The sequence below is a fragment of the Mixophyes fleayi genome, chromosome 3 (genome assembly GCF_038048845.1).
Source record: "Mixophyes fleayi isolate aMixFle1 chromosome 3, aMixFle1.hap1, whole genome shotgun sequence".
Classification (NCBI taxonomy): domain Eukaryota; kingdom Metazoa; phylum Chordata; class Amphibia; order Anura; family Limnodynastidae; genus Mixophyes; species Mixophyes fleayi.
The window spans coordinates 322,467,490-322,486,252 of NC_134404.1; the positions used below are offsets into that span (position 1 = coordinate 322,467,490).

The 18,763-nt window shown below is 38.6% G+C and overlaps 1 protein-coding gene across 2 annotated transcripts in view; it reads right to left on the minus strand.

Annotated features, from left to right (window-relative positions):
- Positions 1–10,591: 10,591 nt before the first annotated feature.
- The window catches only part of PLEKHH2 (pleckstrin homology, MyTH4 and FERM domain containing H2), a 110,728-nt gene continuing 102,556 nt past the window's right edge, over positions 10,592–18,763 (minus strand). For both annotated transcript variants that reach the window (XM_075204147.1, XM_075204146.1), the window contains exons 28-30: positions 16,164–16,250; positions 15,601–15,735; positions 10,592–11,177 (exon numbers count right to left, since the gene is read on the minus strand). In XM_075204147.1, the coding sequence (XP_075060248.1) occupies positions 10,992–11,177; positions 15,601–15,735; positions 16,164–16,250 (408 nt within the window). In that variant the 3' untranslated portion in view covers positions 10,592–10,991. The remainder of the gene's footprint in view (positions 11,178–15,600; positions 15,736–16,163; positions 16,251–18,763) is intronic.

Here is an 18,763-nt window from a genome sequence, read left to right on the forward strand (position 1 = left end):
TGGAGTGTCACAGGTTAGCCATCTGCTATAGGCTTAGCTTGTTTGTGATCACTTCTGGCAGGACAGTTTATACTTATAATATATATTTCTTAATTTGAAAATGATAAACTTATTGGCAGCTTGACTCTCTACACCCATAAGGGGGGCATTAGAAATGTAAGGTTACATAATTATTATCTGATGGGATTGTAGACCCATCCCAGATAAGCTGTTGCCTAAACAAACTGTTCAGGGCAAACGCTTAACTAATCCCTTTACTTATGGACACATCTGAATTATACAGGGTGTATGGGTAACTAAATGCAAGTGACATAAAAAACCTGCCTAATTTATATGTGGTAGTAATTACAGTAATGAGTTATCAATGCTAAAATTAGGAGCAAGTAGCCATTTCATATGGCCTGAACCAATAGTCATAATCACTTCTCCATGAACTAGTGACATAACTGAGTTTTTTTGGTTATGTATAATTATATGAAATAATGTGGGAACGCTGCACATAGGCATGGGCGTGCTTAACCCTTCCAAAGCTCTGGGCTGTCTCCTGGAGGAGCACAACGCCGGCAGTATTAAAGATTTTTTTGTAACTTTTTTTTTTTACTATTGATTATGTGCACATGGTGTCACCCCTCTCCCCTCCACCACACTGTCGCTCCCACCTCCCCTCTCCACCCCCCCCCCCCCCATCCCCTCTCCTCCCTCCTCACTGGCTTTTGGGCGTGATGCCATCATCATGTCCCGACTGTGTCAGGAGCTGCAGTGAGAAGAAGACAGCTAAATAGATTTCCAGGGGCAAAGCGTGCAAGAAATGGGGGCAGAGTGTGTTTGTGTAGAAGGGACAGAGTGTGTGCAGAAAGGGGACAGAGTGTGTGTTCTGAGGTGGACAGAGTGCAGAAGGGGGGCAGAGTGTGTTCTGAGAGGGACAGTGTGCAGGGGAGTCAAGAGTTGGCCGCTGCGGGGTGATGAAATGGCCGGGGGGGTTCATGAATTGGCTGCTTGTGGGAGGTATGATCTCTGTATTGTGTGGTGGATGCTCTCTAAAGACCCTATTCATCGAGGGTTTGTAATGTTTGCACATTTTCAAAACAAGACCACAACTTTCAGAAGATAGCGCTAAACAAAGCTACAAGAACAAGAAAGAAAGAAAGAACAGCAAGAACAGGTAAGAGAATCTGTCTAAATTTGTTTGCTGGAAAATACTCCTGAATTTTCCTTTAATGATTTGGGGGGGAGGGTGCTATAAGTGTATTAGCCTGGGAGATACGCAGCCCGTGCTGTGAAATATTCACCGGGACATTCATCGCTACCATCGGCTGAAAAGAACACGACTCTGTAAACTCTATGAAGATCATGAGCATGAGTGCATACACACTACATGATCGGTTGGTGATTAGTCGGAAAATATTAAACAGTACAGCCAACCAAATAAAACGATGATCGGCACTTTGGGACGACTTTCGACCATCGTGTCACTATACACATTAACCTGACTTCTGACCGAACGGTCGTATGTCGGCTGATTTGTTTGATTATTGGACGAAAATGCTCCAGTGTGTACCCAGCCTTAGTAATAGTAATAGCCTTAGTAAAAGGTGGTAGTGCAGCTAGTGATTACCCTACTAATAGGTGGTAGTGCAGCTAGTGATTACCCTACTAATAGGTAGTAGTGCAGCTAGTGATTACTCTAGTAATTTGTCAGAGAAAAGTTTGGATGATGGAACAGTCCCCATAATCTAAACTATCAAAATCAGTTGGGAGATATGGACTTGGTGTTGAAGCTGAACCCTGACAAAGTGTTGTAAATACTTGAATCCTCTATGTTTGTTTAGTGAAGAGAGCATACAAAACTTACCTTTGTGACTCCATCCTTTTGGTTCCAGGCTCCACATTTACAAGTAGGTATAGTGCCATATGTCTGTGTTTCAGGTTAATATTTTACACAATTTCAGCCAAATGTCCTTATGTGAATTTTGCATGAAGACTATCATCATCATCACCATTTATTTATATAGCGCCACTGATTCCGCAGCGCTGTACAGAGAACTCACTCACATCAGTCCCTGCCCCATTGGTGCTTACAGTCTAAATTCCCTAACACACACACACACAGACAGAGAGAGAGAGAGAGAGACTAGGGTCAATTTTTTTGGTTTTTGTTATAGCAGCCAAGTAACCTACCAGTATGTTTTTGGAGTGTGGGAGGAAACCGGAGCACCCGGAGGAAACCCACGCAAACACAGGGAGAACATACAAACTCCACACAGATAAGACCATGGTCGGGAATTGAACTCATAACCCCAGTGCTGTGAGGCAGAAGTGCTAACCACTGCTGCCCTAAATATTAGAAACTTGTTGTTATATTGTAAACACATTTGGTTACTATAACTTTTGGTTACATGGCAATTGGAAACATGACCACTTAATGTACAGTACAGATCAAAATATTGGTGCTTTATCAGCAAAGGATGAGAAGAAGAAGTCACATTTTATTTCTGCTGATGCATGCTTCCAAAATGATTGTATGTATTTTCAATAGTGTCACCAGAAACACAGATTTCCAGACACAATTTCCTAAACAATGTTATAATTGTATGTGTTCAGTATATATCATACTTGCCAACTTTTCCTCGTTGGCTTAAGGGAGATCCCGGGGCAGGTGGGTGTGTGGGGGCGAAGCTTGATGAATCGCATAATTATGTGTCATTAAGCCCTACCCCCGCTATTTATCTATTGCGGGGGCGAGAGCCGGGAGGTTGCCCTGCTTGCCCGGGAGGTCTCCCAGAAATGCGGGAGCCTCCCGGACATTTCGGGAGAGTTGGCAACTATGCGTTAAAGAAAAGCAGCTAATGAATCTAGAGACTGAAGTGTCTTTTACATTCCTGTCTCCATTACTGAAGTCATGTTGTCTTACCTGTCAGTTTTTTATTGAATCTTGGTCTTCATGAAAATGGCCACCTCCATAGGCATCAATACATGGACATAGGACACAATTTCTGAACTATGTCATCATGCCACAGATGGTGAAGCCAACCATGTCTTGTACTGGCTCAGCATCAGGGAGTATGCCAGACTCTTCAGGGAGTGAGGGAGATCACCCCTATTTCAGGGAGTCTCCCTGACATTCAGGGAGAGTTGGTAAGTATGGCATATATATTTGTTTCCTTCAGCATCACATACACAAGCATGATGTACAAGGAAAATTCAATTATAAACTGGAAAATATATCTGTGTGTAGCACTCTTCATATGCTGGATGGATAACAAGGGTCAGGCCTACTTCTACTTTACCAGCCTGCTGCCCCTTTAGGAAACATACCCATCAGTCATTTCCACTTTTCAATTCTTCTTCTAAAATACAGCGCTGCTTGGTTTAGCCTCTTTTATATCTTAATCATGAGAATGAGGGAACATCGGGACCTTTGTAAATAAAGGCAGATGCCTGGTTTACACCATATCGAAGGACATATAAAAGCAGGTCGTTTCGTGGGGAGAAAAATGCTCTTTGCCCCCGACTAAAAAGGGAGCACTAAATTTACCTTCTCTCCAATCTCATTCTTGTCCTGCAAAAGAAAATCTTGATTTTTGCATGTGTGTCCTTTACTAGGTGCATTCATGCTCCTAGCCCACACTCAACAAGGGATGCCTCAATCTGCCCAGTACTCCCATCAGAAGATGAAACATTTTACACCCCTGCAAAACATTACATTGCCATTATAGCCTGAAAAATCCATGCACTTCCCCTTGTAAACACACACATCGCTCAACGTAGGCGCATAACTTTACAGAACAGCATTCGCACTGCAGATCCCTGTTTTGCACTTTGTAAATTAGCCTTAGTAAGTGGTGCAATTTACACACCTCCATGCACGTGTGTGCACTGTACTCTTGGAGCTACAGCCATAACAGTGAAGAATGCTGCAGGTACAGCATCCGCTGTTCACCCATAAAGGGCAGATAACATTAAAACACCCCTTACTAGCGCATGATGCGCCAGAGCACTTTTTTCACATCTCGTTCCATCTAAATTGCAGTGTAAGAAAATCCACTGATTGTGTGTTGCTCTGCAAGCCATAAAATATCTATTTAATATAATACTGTAATAGAACATAAACACAGATTTTGAAGCAAGAAATGTATCCTTTTTATTGCAAATCCATAAAAAAAAAACAATGCAATGTCTTCATAATTAGTACAAATTAGAGTAGGTTGTAACATCCTATATTACTGACATATTACAGGCTAACTGAACTACCGCTAATGTAAAAGATTAAAAAAAAATAATACATTCTCAGCCCTCCTAATGTCTGACTTTTATCATTCACTTTCATCCCTGAGACTCTCAAACAGGTTTCAATAATTTGTAAGTATTGGTAATATTGGAACTGTAATGGCACTAGACATTAAGAAAATAGTAATCTGTACCACTTATATTACTCATAAAAATCTGAGCATTAGAATTTATTTGTAAAACAAAAGACCATAAGTCCTTATACCCACTGGCATATAATTTTTAATGACCCCATACGCACTCATGGGGGTACATTTACTAAACTACGAGTTTGAAAAAGTGGAGAGGTTGTCTATAGCAACCAATCAGATTCTAGTTATCATTTATTTAGTACATTCTACAAAATAACAGCTAAAATCAGATTGGTTGCTATAGACAACATCTCCACTTTTTCAAACCCGCAGTTTAGTAAATATACCTCATGTGTTACTTGCTTGTGTGGTTTTCTAGACACTGTCTGATTCATTCATTGCATTTGACGCAAGTTAAACTCACCTCCATTGACCTCGCAATAAGACAATTTGACAACTGCATTTCTGAACTTGCAAATTTATGCATATCAAACATCAATGAGTAAAACACAAACAATTTATTCAATATTGTCCCAAACTGCTGTCTGCATGGGTTCTTATGCTAGGTCACAGATTACTGATAAAGCTGCAAACAGTTTTGATAATGAATAATAAGTGTTAACAATTGTTTCTTAATAAAGCTTTAAGATTCAAGTAAATGTAATATGCTATGGTAAACCAATGTAGAATAGTGAAATAAATTATATTATTATTGCTAAACTATAATCTATAGTGAATATAGATTTGCACAGTCATTTTCATTTTTTTTTTAAATATTTAGAAAAAAATAAAAAATTAAGCAAGTGCTGTATTTTTCTATTATTGAATGCCAGCAATCTGCTAGCCCATTTGTGAGTTTCATTGCACATTACTGACAGAAACATCTTACTTCTTGGCACAATTATCTGACATTATTATGGTGCAAATTTATATATATATATATATATATGTATATGTATATATATATATATATATATATATATATATATATATATATTACAATTAGTACTGAAAGTTTGTTAATTAACCCTCATATGTGCTTTATTTTTTCACAGGACTTTTCTTGTAAACAAGAACTTTATGTAGTTATGTTAAACTGCTTTGTGTTATCTTTATATAATATATTTTTAATTTAGATCCTCTGCTCATAACAGCAGTTTTTTTCTCCCAAATATTTGGACACAATAGTTAGAGAACAGCTTTTTTAATATTAGTTTTCAAAATATCATAAACATTTCCTAAATCTGCAAACAAAATATAATGACAGCAATATATGTTTAAATGATAATGGTAACTTAAAGAAATATATTTTAATTTATTTAAATGTATGCAGAGTTTTAAGCCTTGAAAAAGAATCTGGACTTGTGAAAATGTCACTGCTAGTTTGGTGGATACATTCAAAGTTTAAACATCCCTCAAGTAGCTTTTCTGACAAAAAATGAAGTTTATAAAGCAATGGATTCATTATAAATACTATGAAAATAATTAAATATTCAAAAAGTAAAATCTGTTCTCCAGGAACAATAAAATAGACTTAATAATTGAAATATTATCATGCCAAATTGACTCATTTATTTTTTTATATTAAATATATATTTTCAAATTTAAGATACGTTAGTCATTAATAAAATAATACATTTTTTTCTGGAACAGTGAACCAACCCAACTGCTATATAATTTGTTGTATTTTAGTCAGTCACAACTGTAATGATACTAATAATAATATATGATGTTAAGAGTTACATTTTCATAAACCCTTAGAAAATATAAGTGACTTAGCTAATGAATAAATATGAATACTCCACATAAATTGAATGCTTGCATGAAGATAATAACTCGTAATTAACTCTACATGTCATTTTACATTTTAGTAGATTAAAACCACAGTATAATTATTTTCTCTTACTGATAAAAGCAGAAAAACTGTAAATCGATTTCAATTTAATCTCCTACGTATAGTTCTAAAGCCTATATATTTTTTGTTACATACCTTTAACTCAAATTTTTTTTATTATTGCAAATTAAATTTACCAGTAACTTTGTTACCGATAAATTTGTTTTACAAACTTTACACCAAATATTAAAAGATTTGCAAAATACATTTTGGGGGAAAAATAAGTGTAATGATGGTAAGTATCATGTCACTGTATATAAGTCAAGAAATATTACACTATTCCCCTTTCTATAGACAATTTGTGTTCTGTAATAGCTTTTGAATTATGTAACTTTTATAAAACACAGGATTACCACAGTACTGCGATACTTTATTAAAGTTGGTAGTTTGTCATGATAATTATTGGTCATTGGTCAAGGGATCCTATCAATGTTCCATTCCAGGTACCCAAGATTAGTATGATATAAAATAAAAAATGGTTTCCTCTATGATCAGTGAGACTCAAATATGTCTGGAAAAATGTAACAGGTAAAATGAATGACCACTCTCCATGGAGCCAAGAATAGACATTTAGGTATAAAGCCATGGAACTAAATATGATGTTTTTATGTTTGATAATGGCAGCCATGTTGAAGCTGGCTGTACTTCAGTTTATTTGCTATTAACTTTCGGACAATGAAGTTAAAGTTTTCACAGCATATTTGCCGCCTTGGCTCTGTAAACCTACAGTCAGCATATATGTGAAGTGATGTCAGTAGTTTCCAGTGAGTTCATAGGCTGAATATCTGTTCAGCACACAAAATGGCTGCCTCCAATGGGCGTCTGTCACAGGCACACTTTGAGAGGTTATATATTTTGGTGACCACCCTTTCTTCATTAATATTCTTCATAAATATTCCCAAAAATGACAATCAATACATAATAGCTATACAAATAAATCTTACACTGCAGAAACATTACATAAATTACATTTACATAAAATGTACCAAATAGTTATTTTGGTGGATTTCTGGCTGATTTTAGTGATTTTTTTTGACCAGGTTGATATGTTGCTTATTTTCCTGTAATATGGCATTCTTAATAGAAATTTGAAAAAAAAAATAGTCAATTTATTTTTATAGATTTCCTACATATATTGGCTGTATCCACTGATGAGGGATTGGCCTGGATGTTAAGACCAGGGACTAGATTTACTAAACTGCGGATTTGAAAAAGTGGAGGTGTTGACTATAGCAACCAATCAGATTCTAGTTATCATTTACTTAGTACATTCTACAAAATGACAGCTAGAATCTGATTGGTTGCTATAGGCAACATCTCCACTTTTTCAAACCCGCAGTTTAGTAAATATACCCCCAGGGGTTAGATACACTAAACCTACTAAAAAGGAAAAGTGGAGGTGTTTCTCATAGCAGCCAATCAGATTCTAACATTTATCTAGTGTACTAGATAAATGGTGGATAAAATGTGATTGGTTAATATGGGCAACACTACCACTTTTACTTTTTAGACATTTAGTAAATCTAACCCCATGTCTCTTCTGTATACACGTTTCCTATTTTGTGGACACTACCATATTCCAAAAAACACTTTATGCAGTATATATGGTCTATGACTGTATATATCCTTCTTATTCAAAAACTGGATATCAATTGCTGCAAATAGAAAACTAAAAAAACTGATGTCTGCAAATGTTTGTTTCTACAATTAGTTACATACGACTTTGTGCTCCAATCTTTGCAGGATAAATACAAGTAATACTTGCGCAATCATACACAGCTGTAATGTAGCAGTAATTGCTTAAGATGTTTTTGTTAAAATAATGTAGGAAGAAAATGGCATGGTACTTGGGGCTATTTTCTTCACTTGAAAATAATAAAATAAATTATTTCATGGAAATTATCATTTAATTGGTTCACTATGGAAAGTGTTCATGTGTTCAGGCACTCAGTATAATGCATTAAATCTGACTTGTTGCCAGGTCCTGTGATTTTCTTTTTTTTTCTTTACTACATAGTGATTTGTGCCAGGAGAAAACAGACTTTCTCCAGCTCGCACAGCAGGAGAGCTGTGAGGTGTAGTTTAAGCTGGCCCCGTTGCGGGAATAGTCTGAAAGTTTAAATCGGGCTGTCAGATTAGAGTGCTGTCTAGAGTGCTCTCTCGCAGGCCGGCTTCCTCTGTACCTCACATCCCCTCCAGTCGAGGAGAGAGCATAGCGCGTAAACAGTGGTTTAAATAAAATTCTCTCTCCTGAGTGCAAGGTGTTGTATAGTAAAGCAAAATAAAAGTTACATCAGAGGACCAGGTCAAGAATCAGTGTAGATGTGTTTATATTCGTACCAACAGATTGATGTGAGATTAGAATGTAACCCTTTTATCTACCTGCATTTTAAATGCCATAAACTGCAAAAAACAGAGTTGTTACGGAAGTGAAATAAGTTTTAAATAAATCAAAACTATAAACGGTTGACTGGTAAATTTAGCAGCTGTAGCTAGTACTGGATTAGAGGAAGTGTCATAAAATACCAGACATTCTAATTATCCCCGTGTGACATTCTAAATAGTTTTATTATTTAGAGATCTATTCTCCACTCTTATACCACTTTCAGATTACCACCCCGGCAATAACCCGGGTACATGAACCCAGGATATTGCTGAGGGACAGATCTTCCGACCCTGACAAATACCCGGGTAGACTGTGTTCACACTGAACATGGGTCTGCCATGGCAACATCACAAGAGAAGCTCTGATTGGCTCCTCTTGTAATTTTTTTTTTATTTTTATAACTTTCAATAGGTGTCGGTAAGACCCGGGTTGAAAGGGGGTCACCCCAAGGACCCGGGTGTTTTCGGCAGTGTGACAGTGGTATAATAAGACTTCCTGGTGTTGAGCAGTTTCTTAAAGAGCAACTAAAGCAAATATTTGACATTACTATATATCAAAGATGGTGCATTACTGAGTTAAATAATATACTTGAAATAACTGAAGTGTTTATACGTCACTAAATATACCCATCCTCTTTCACTAATTCTGCTGCAGGTAGCCATGATGAGGGAGGGGCTTCTCCAACTGCATATTATGCAGCACTTTCTAACAGAGTTGCTGTGGAATGTAAGGGTATTGCTGAACAATGTACTTTGCATTCATCCCGCCCTACAACCACGCCCCCCTGTCAAGTATGAAATTATGTCTTAGTGAAAGTGACAGGAGGGCACATACAAGCTAATAAATTAAAGTCACCTGAAGGCAGAAAACCCCTTTCGAAATAAAAACTTTTCTGATGAATCCTCAGGAAAGAACACAAAGTGATAAGTAGATTGTACTTTTCAGAAAACAATTATTGATGTCTCATCACCATGTTATACACTGGTACTTCTCCTTTAAAGTGGAGGCAGCCATTTTGTGAGCCGAACCAATATTTATCCTATCAGTTTACTAGGAGTGAGTATTGTGTAGTGATATCTCACACCCTTAATAACGCAACAAATATTATTAAGTCATTTTATGGGATCTATATATTTGCAGTGATCCATCCGAAATGTCAGAAACAAAGTATAGATCCCTTTACAGAGATTTTTAGAATGTGGGTACCCATAAGATGTGCTTGATATCGCATTGCTTAAAGCATAGCATCCTAATATACATGTGTGGATACTGAGTATCATATGTGTTGAATTGTTCTAATATCTCAGAATTCAAACAAAAATACATTATAGATAATTGAAGTATTATTATGTCCGATCACTCCCTGTCTTCTGTTTTGTTTAACACCAAAAGAAACCATTCATCTTTTCCACCAAAACAGATACCACAGATGTCATAATTATATGATTCGCAATGCAATCATCCAACGACCCTAGTTTTCACACCACATAACAGGTAATCAATATTTATTTCTGGCTATTGTGCATGTGTCATCTCATATTGTGTATATATTTGAAAATGCCAATGTGGAAAATATTTTTAGGCCAAACTATGATTATAAACTACCAGATTAATAATAATTTTACAAACCATAAAGGGGTAGGTTTATTAAACCTTCTAAAAAGGAAAAGTGATGGTATTGCCCACAGCAACCAATCAGATTCTAGCTTTCAAAATGTACTATAAGATGATGTCCATAGCAACCAATCAGATTCTAGCTTTCAGAATGTACTATAAGATGATGTCTATAGCAATCAATCAGATTCTGGCTATCATAGTTATAGTACATTCTGAAAGCTAGAATCTGATTGGTTGCTATGGACATCATCCTATAGTACATTCTGAAAGCTAGAATCTGATTGGTTGCAATGGACAATACCTCAATTTCTAGAGGGCTTGATAAATATACCCCAAAAGCTTGTTCAAATGTTCATACAAAACACTTAGAGAAGTTAAATTGAAGTGAGATGAAACAGGCCCCATTGCTTTACATTTCATTGGTCAGCAGCATGCTTCATATTAGCATGAGGGTCTATCACAGAGCAAGGCCTAATGGATATGTACTGAACAAACACTGATCCCTAAGAGGATTAATGCAACTTTCCATTTGTCGTGTCCTCTATCCAATACAAAGGTGGCATTGTGATTTTGTACTTGTTGATACTGTGTAAAATATATATTGTGAATATTAGTTAATCACACAAAATGGCTGCCTCCGCAGATCTGCAGTTCCGCTTGTCAGATGGGAATGTCTGATTGTATCCATGAATAATGGACTTCAGGAATGTGGTATAGCTAACTGTACAGATACAAGTTATAACAAAGTAGGGCCTTTGGTCGGCCTGTTGTTTGACAAGAGCAGCTGGCTTCCCATGTGTTTGACCTTTGATTCTTCAGCCTGAGCGGAGAGCAGGGCTGGGGCAGAGAGATGGTGTGCGGTCACCTTCTGATGCTGAGTTGTGTTGATGTAACTGGCGATCAGCAGCGTTATCTCCAAAATCTGAAACGGAATCCATTAAACATAAACAATCACGTTAGATATATTCAATGACGGTCGCGTATATGTATGCTAGAACATGTGTTTGCAATTAACTGTATAAGTGCATTTTATGTACAGTAGGCATTAATAATATCCTAATAAATAAAAAAAAGGTTTTTTTTCCTGATGTTTATTCATTAATAACTATATTATTAACATGTGTTAATGTATTTAATTTTTATTTTGTGCGTTTGTGTGCTGTGTCTGTCTGCATACAGCAAGTGCCGTATATGCAGAATGTACTTAGACCCGTATTCAATTAGAAACATTTCTTGAGATCCTCTTCTTGTTAAATACGGGCATACCTGCTTGCACTTATCGTCTGTTTTAAAAAAAACAAATTGCTTTCACTTTGCGTTCCCTGATGAATTGGCCCGATGTGCGCATGGTTGCTAAGCGAAGCTGGTCACCATAAACAGTGGCATCCACCACCAATAAAGGAGAGGGACAGGGCAGGGAATCATCATCATCAACATTTATTTATATAGCACCAGCAAATTCCGTGGCGCTTTACAAATAGGAACAAACATTAATAAGACAATACTGGGTAATACATACAGACAGAGAGGTAAGAGAACCCTGCTCGAAAGCTTACAATCTATAGGACAATGGGAGTTTGAAACACAAGGGCATGTGCTACATCATATTGCACAAAGGACCAGCCAGACTGCAAAGGTAAAAGTATTGAGTGGGCTGTGTGTGTTGCAATGTTGGTCAGAAGGTTGTTGTCTTGCGTTAGCAGTGTAGAGGGTGGCAAGAGGGTAATCTAGGGAAATTAAGATGATGGTTGAGGAATCTCATAACCTTGTCTGAAGAGGTGGGTTTTCAGCGAACGCTTGAAGGTTTGAAGACTAGAAGAAAGTCTTATTGTGCGTGGGAGGGAATTCCACAAAGTAGGTGCAGCCCGGAAAAAATCCTGTAACCGAGATTGGGAGGATGTGATGAGAGTGGAGGAGAGACGTAGATCTTGTGCAGAACGGAGGTGCCGAGTCGGGAGATATTTCGAGACAAGTGAGGAAATGTATGTCGGTGCAATTTTGTTGATGGCCTTGTATGTTAGTAGAAGAATTTTATATTGGATTCGTTGAAATACAGGCAGCCAATGTAAAGACTGACAGAGTGGGTCAGCTGAGGAAGAATGGTTTGTAAGGAAAATCAGTCTAGCCGCTGCGTACAAAATAGATTGTAGGGGTTCAAGTCTGACTTTGGGAAGACCAGTAAGGAGGGAATTGCAATAGTCGATGCGGGAGATGATGAGTGCATGAATTAATGTTTTTGCGGTGTCTTGTGTCAGATATGTGCGTATTCTGGAGAGAAAGAGATAGATATGTATAGATATGGATATATATATCTATCTATAATATAAAAGCCTAGCGGCGTGTGTTAGTCTGTGTGTGAAAAAAAACAAAAAACAAGCTGCAGCGCCACCTGCTGGGCAGAGTTATACACTGACCTACTAAATTCTTAGCATTATCTACTATATAAAAGCCTAGTGGCATGTGTCTGTATGTGGAAAAAAAATAACCAAGCTGCAGCGCCACCTGCTGGGCGAAGATATACACTGACCTACTATATTCTTAGTGTGTGTGGAAAAAAAACCTCAGAAAGGGCTGAAATTTGGTATACTAAGATGTTTTTAATTTGTTAATTTAATTTATTAATTGTTAAAAGTGTTTATAAAGATTTTAAAAAAATATATATATTTTTCTTGAAGGAGAAGTGACAGTTGGGAGTGGTTGCCGGGGGTGACAGTGGGGAGTGGTTGGTGGTTGCCGGGGGTGACAGAGCGAGAGGAGTGTGATACTCAGGACCTCTGAGAGAGATCCCTGTGTCTGGATAGACATCTGGATAGATGTGGCGATAAAGATGAAGGATGAGGTGATGGAGAAAAATGATGAGGTGGTGACATGTGGACAAAACCACGTTAAAAAAGGGCGCTTGCATCGGGAAGTAACGCTCTTCCCCTGAGGAGGCCTGGCCTAGCCCCAAATGCATGACAAGAACCTTTTTAACACCTTAAGTAGCTTGATTTGACTAGAATGCATGAGTATCATGCACGGTTTAACTTGTCTAATATATAAAAGTAAAAGCCTAGCGGCGTGTGTTAGTGTGTGTGGAAAAAACTATTTTCTCAGAAAGGGCTCATCCAATTGACCTGAAATTTGGTATACTGACATTATTTGACATAAAAATTAGAATAGTGAAGTCAGTTAACTTCCATCCTCCCCCCTTCCTCCTGTGGGAGGGGTAGTAAAGGCTAAATTTACGAGTTGAGGGCTCAAACTCATTTTCGTGAGGTAATTTTACCTCATGAACACACATTAAAAAGGGCGCGTCGGGAAGTAACGCTCTTCCCCTGAGGAGGCCTGGGCTAGGCCCAAATGCATGACAAGAACCTTTTTAAGACCTTAAGTAGCTTGATTTGACTAGAATGCATGAGTATCATGCACGGGTTAACTTGTATCTATATATATATATCTATATCTATATATATATATATATATATATATATATATATATATATATATATATATATATATATAGATGTATAGATATCTTCAGTTGACTGCTGTTATAAATTAATGAACTCAATAAATCATTCACGAATTGCTATGGCACAATGTTTTAAGATTCTCCTTAGTGAAATTTCAGACTAACAAACTGTAGATATACATAACCAATTTATACTATTAAAACCATGTAAATATAAAATTAAAATGGATTCCTATTAGAAGATATGTGTACAATGCCCCACCTACATCCCTTCTCCATAGAAAAATTTGGCATGTTGCTGCAATGCAAGAAATGACAGCTCATCTTAATTATAAATCTCATCCATTTGCTCAGACATTGATCCTTTGATTATTATTTAACAGGAACACTACACAAGCTGGCTCCTCACTGGGGGCTCTCAGACCTCTACATATAACTCAAACTAGGTTAAACGTCTCCTTCCCTGTGTTGGTTATAATCTGCTGTCCTTTTGACCACCACAAACCCAAACCATTTTGCCCCCCCTCCCCATTAGTACCCTACCCTCGCTCACCTCCCTCACCCCCTTAACAGGCTTCTCTCTGCAGGTTACTGCTCATGTATCTGGATGCTGCCTATAAAAATTATACAAATGCATGTGCCAACCATATACGTTTAGATTTTCTTTTGTCCTTTTGTGTTTGACTCTTTTTTGGAAATAAAATTATTATTTAAAAAAGGTAAAAATAAAACTCAACAACATATCATTTTGTGGAAAATGATTCCTTTACTAAATTCAGAGCCAATTGCCCAGGTAACTTAAATGATCTTCTACTTCCGCTGGGAGTACCCCCTAATCCTCCTCATTTTAATTTTCCCCAGTAGGTACAGTACATTAAATCCTTCCACTAATTTATAAACTGGACTAAAGCTAGGTACTCACTACAGAAATTTCAACCAACTTTTTAAGCCGAGCGATTTTACATGTGATCGATGTTCCGATCGCTCGGTCCATTGACTGCATACACACTAGCCTTGTTTAGGACAATAAAGGGAAGAGCGGGCGTCCCTTTAGCGACTTTTTACAGCCATGTTGTCGTGAGCAATGACTAATTTCGTACTCACTGTTGTGGATCGGTCGGAAGTTTATACACACTGCACAGCGGAAACGAGATTGGAACGAAAATATTAAACGGTACGACCAACCAAATGAGGCGACAATCGTCCACTTGGGCAGACTTTCGACCATCGTGCCACTGCACACACTGACCCGACTTTTGAATGAGCGGTCGTATGTCGGCTGATTGAGACGATTATTGGACGAAAACAGTGTAGTGTGTACCTAGCTTAAGATGCCCTACAGAATTGTATGGAAAAAACAAAGTTAAACTCCCAAATAAGATTAGTTTGTTAAAACAATTATTTTAACATTGTTCTCTTGACTGTTAAATCCAAGTTGATATTACATAGCGTTACTAAAAAATAAAAATAAAATAATCACTGCTTTCCCCTCGCCCCCATGTCTCCTACCACCAGCTAAGTGCTGGAAACAGAAAATATTCTTCAGGTGCCACTACCTCTGTTATATTTTATTAGTAGCAATCTAGGCTGCTCGGCAGAAAAGCTTCGCTCGTTTCGTGATGCCACATTTTATTTGTGTGAGTGAGATTTGGAACCCGGTGAGAAGACCACTAGACGAACAAAAGAGCAAGCACTTGGTAATTACATCACCTGGTCTTATAGTTTATAATTGCTTTTTTCCTCTCACAGCTTCCAGCTAAGATAATAAACATGGCTTTGTTTAAACTGCAGGTGCTTAATTCATGCTTTTTATATCCAGGCATATAAGAGTACTTTATTCCTAAAAGCCTACCTCTGAGCGGCTGGCGTGTATTTCAGCTAATGTACCTACCTTTACTTTCGCCATGGCAAACAGAAGTTTCTCAGTTGAGCTGTCCTTTGTCTGTGTGTTAACTACCAGCATAAATTCATCGCAGTAACCTCCGAAGGTCATTAGACTCCTGTGTACGTACGTGAACAACAACCTCTTAAGAAGCAGAAGAGTGGGAGGAAGAGAAAGAGAGGGCAAAACATTATTTTTATTTCCAATTCAAACAACGACTGTGTTGAAAGACTCAAACAAAAGCAATGCATTTACTTAATAAAAGACTGTAGGACTGCCATTATGGTTTTTTTTTTTCTTCCAAGGGCCGTATAAGCAATATGTCTAGCGTACATTTATTTTCAGGAAATCTAACGGGTTTGTAATAAATCCATAAATAAGCCATTTGACATTTTTAGCAATACACCTACAGAAGTGAAAATTTTAATCCTTTTGTCGGCAGAAAATTGCAGTATTTTAAGCAGAAATGGAGTTTATTATAATAAAGCATTGTATTTAATACTGACATGATTGGCTTGCCGTCTACAGTGGCTAAATACTAATATTATTAGTATGAAAGCACTTTGATATACCATTGTGTTATATTCCAGAACACTTATTCCGTCTTCATGTACAGCCAGCCAAACCAGCGGACCGTCGAAGGGAGTCGGGGGTACGGGCTATAGGTAGAAAGATAGGCATAAGAAGAACAAAACTTCACAAAAGACTTTAATATTACAGCGTAACCACATATCATATAAAATGTGTCCAAATGGGGTCGTTAATTAGACAGAATAATAAAATATGCTGCCAGGAATATCCTCTGCTTATAACAGATATAGTCAAATAACATATACATGGAACATTTATTCTGCCACTGTAAAGCTGATTTGCTGTAACTTATGTTGTGATAACTCTGCAGTCAGTATAAGAACAGACAGATGTGGGGCTTTCAAAACCCTAACTGTAGTGAAATGTGTTACTTTTGGTGATGCTTATATTATTGATTAATAAAGAAATCTGTTTTTATGATTACAATATTATATAGTACTATGCTTTCTTTTTTGATTGTGTACCGTGGTCAGGGGCGCACGGAGGATTGTCGGGGGAGGGGGGGGGGGGGTTTCTCCCCGCCGACCCAAAACAACCCCCCAAAAAAAAAAACGAGAGAGCAGCAGCTCCGTTTTGCCAGCGCTGTCCTATACAGCAGCCGCGGCGCTGTCTAAGAAGCGTCTGCGGCGGTGCTGTATACAATACAGCACCGCCGCAGACGCTTCTTTGACAGCGCCGCGGCTGCTGTATAGGACAGTGGCCACATAGTTAGCGCAGGGGGGTTTCTCCGAGCATCTGGTCACAATCTAGTAACCCCCTTCCTCAAGAAATACACCAGGACAAGCAGTTAATGGTATCACCGAGTCATGCCGACAAGGTCAAAGTGCTAGTTACCTGACCTGTGTTTAGATGATACTAACCATTAATTATGAAACCTGGAAACATTTGAGTAGCTGACATCTAAACTGTCTGTTATTGATTTCAGCAATTATCTGCACCATGCGCTGTTATTTTATGGTGTTGTTAAAAGTCCAAAATCTATTTTTGACGTCCCATGAATGTCTGGGATTCCATGGTAAATAGCAAGATATAGGACCTCATTTAGAGTCGCAGTGGCGCACGCAGGATTTTTAGGGGGGTTTAGGGGGGTTCCCCCCCACCCGCAGCAGCTCCGTTTTGCCAGCGCTGTCCTATATATACAATACAGCACCGCCGCAGACGCTTCTTTGACAGCGCCGCGGCTGCTGTATAGGACAGTGGCCACATAGTTAGCGCAGGGGGGGGGTTTCTAGAGACTCAGAAACCCCCCCTGCGTGCGCTACTGGTGGTATCACCAGGGGCCTACGCCTTGCTCTTTGCTGTGCCATGAGTTTCAGCTACTGCTTTGCCAGGCGGTTGTACTGCTCTAGGAACTGCCTAGTGATGGTTATATAGATCTTCACAAAAATACATTGTTGACACTTTAGAGTCCAATTGCAGATTTGAAGTAATTATTAGGTTACACTTAGTTCATAACTTTTCATTGAGGACATAACCACAGCTTATTGAATTACTCGCATGGTCTACTTCTGTCTATGCTATGTTCCTATGGTACTGCAACATCGCAGATTTCTCCCTATGGGGGGTGAAGAGAAATCCGTGATATTGCGGTAACGCGGAATGCCTTTCGTCCTGGAAGTGCGTGCAGCAGAGTGGCCTAGTGGTTAGCACTTCTGCCTCACAGCACTGGGGTCATGAGTTCGATTCCCGACCATGGCCTTATCTGTGTGGAGTTTTTATGTGCTCCCTGTGTTTGCATGGGTTTCCTCCGCGTGCTCCGGTTTCCTCCCACACTCCAAAAACATACTGGTAGGTTAATTGGCTGCTATCAAAATTGACCCTAGCCTCGCCCTGTCTGTCTCCCTTTCTGTCTGTTTGTCTCCCTCTCTGTCTGTCTGTGTCTATGTGTGAGTGTGTGTCTATATTAGGAAATTTAGACTGTAAGCTCCAATGGGGCAGGGACTGATGTGAATGAGTTCTCTGTACAGCGCTGCGGAATCAGTGGTGCTATATAAATAAATGATGATGATGATGATGATGGAAGTACTCTGCAGATAACTGAATTCTCCACCATGAGGATTATCTTCAGGAGCAAAGAGCACCCTTGGTCACATTGAATGACACCAAGCTAGGAGCACTGTGTTGGGTTTCTGAGTCACGCCAACCAGAAGGTCAATAAATGGGCACATGAGAGTTTCCCACACCGCACTGCATTTGACAGATTACTGGGAGCTCTTCATGTTTTGTAAGGGGGCCCAAACTAACCTACCATCAAGAGTAGGTCTTACTATTCTCCATGTTGGCAGAAGGCATACAAGTGCCCGCAGATAAGGTGCTACCACTCATTCATGATCGAATTGCAATGGGCACATCACTATAGATCAGTAGAGCCAGACAGACTTCTACAAAGGCAGACATGCATCATGGCTGCAGGAGATGTACAGGGAAATAACGTCACAAAGCAGCAAAGCGGGTCAACACAGGACAGAAGTAATAGTATGACAGCAGTGGTCAAGTATGAGCCTCCCATTGAGTTGTCCCAGGCTGAAGTTAAACTGTTATGACCACATCTGTGTAGAACAGGACACATTATGCAGAGCAA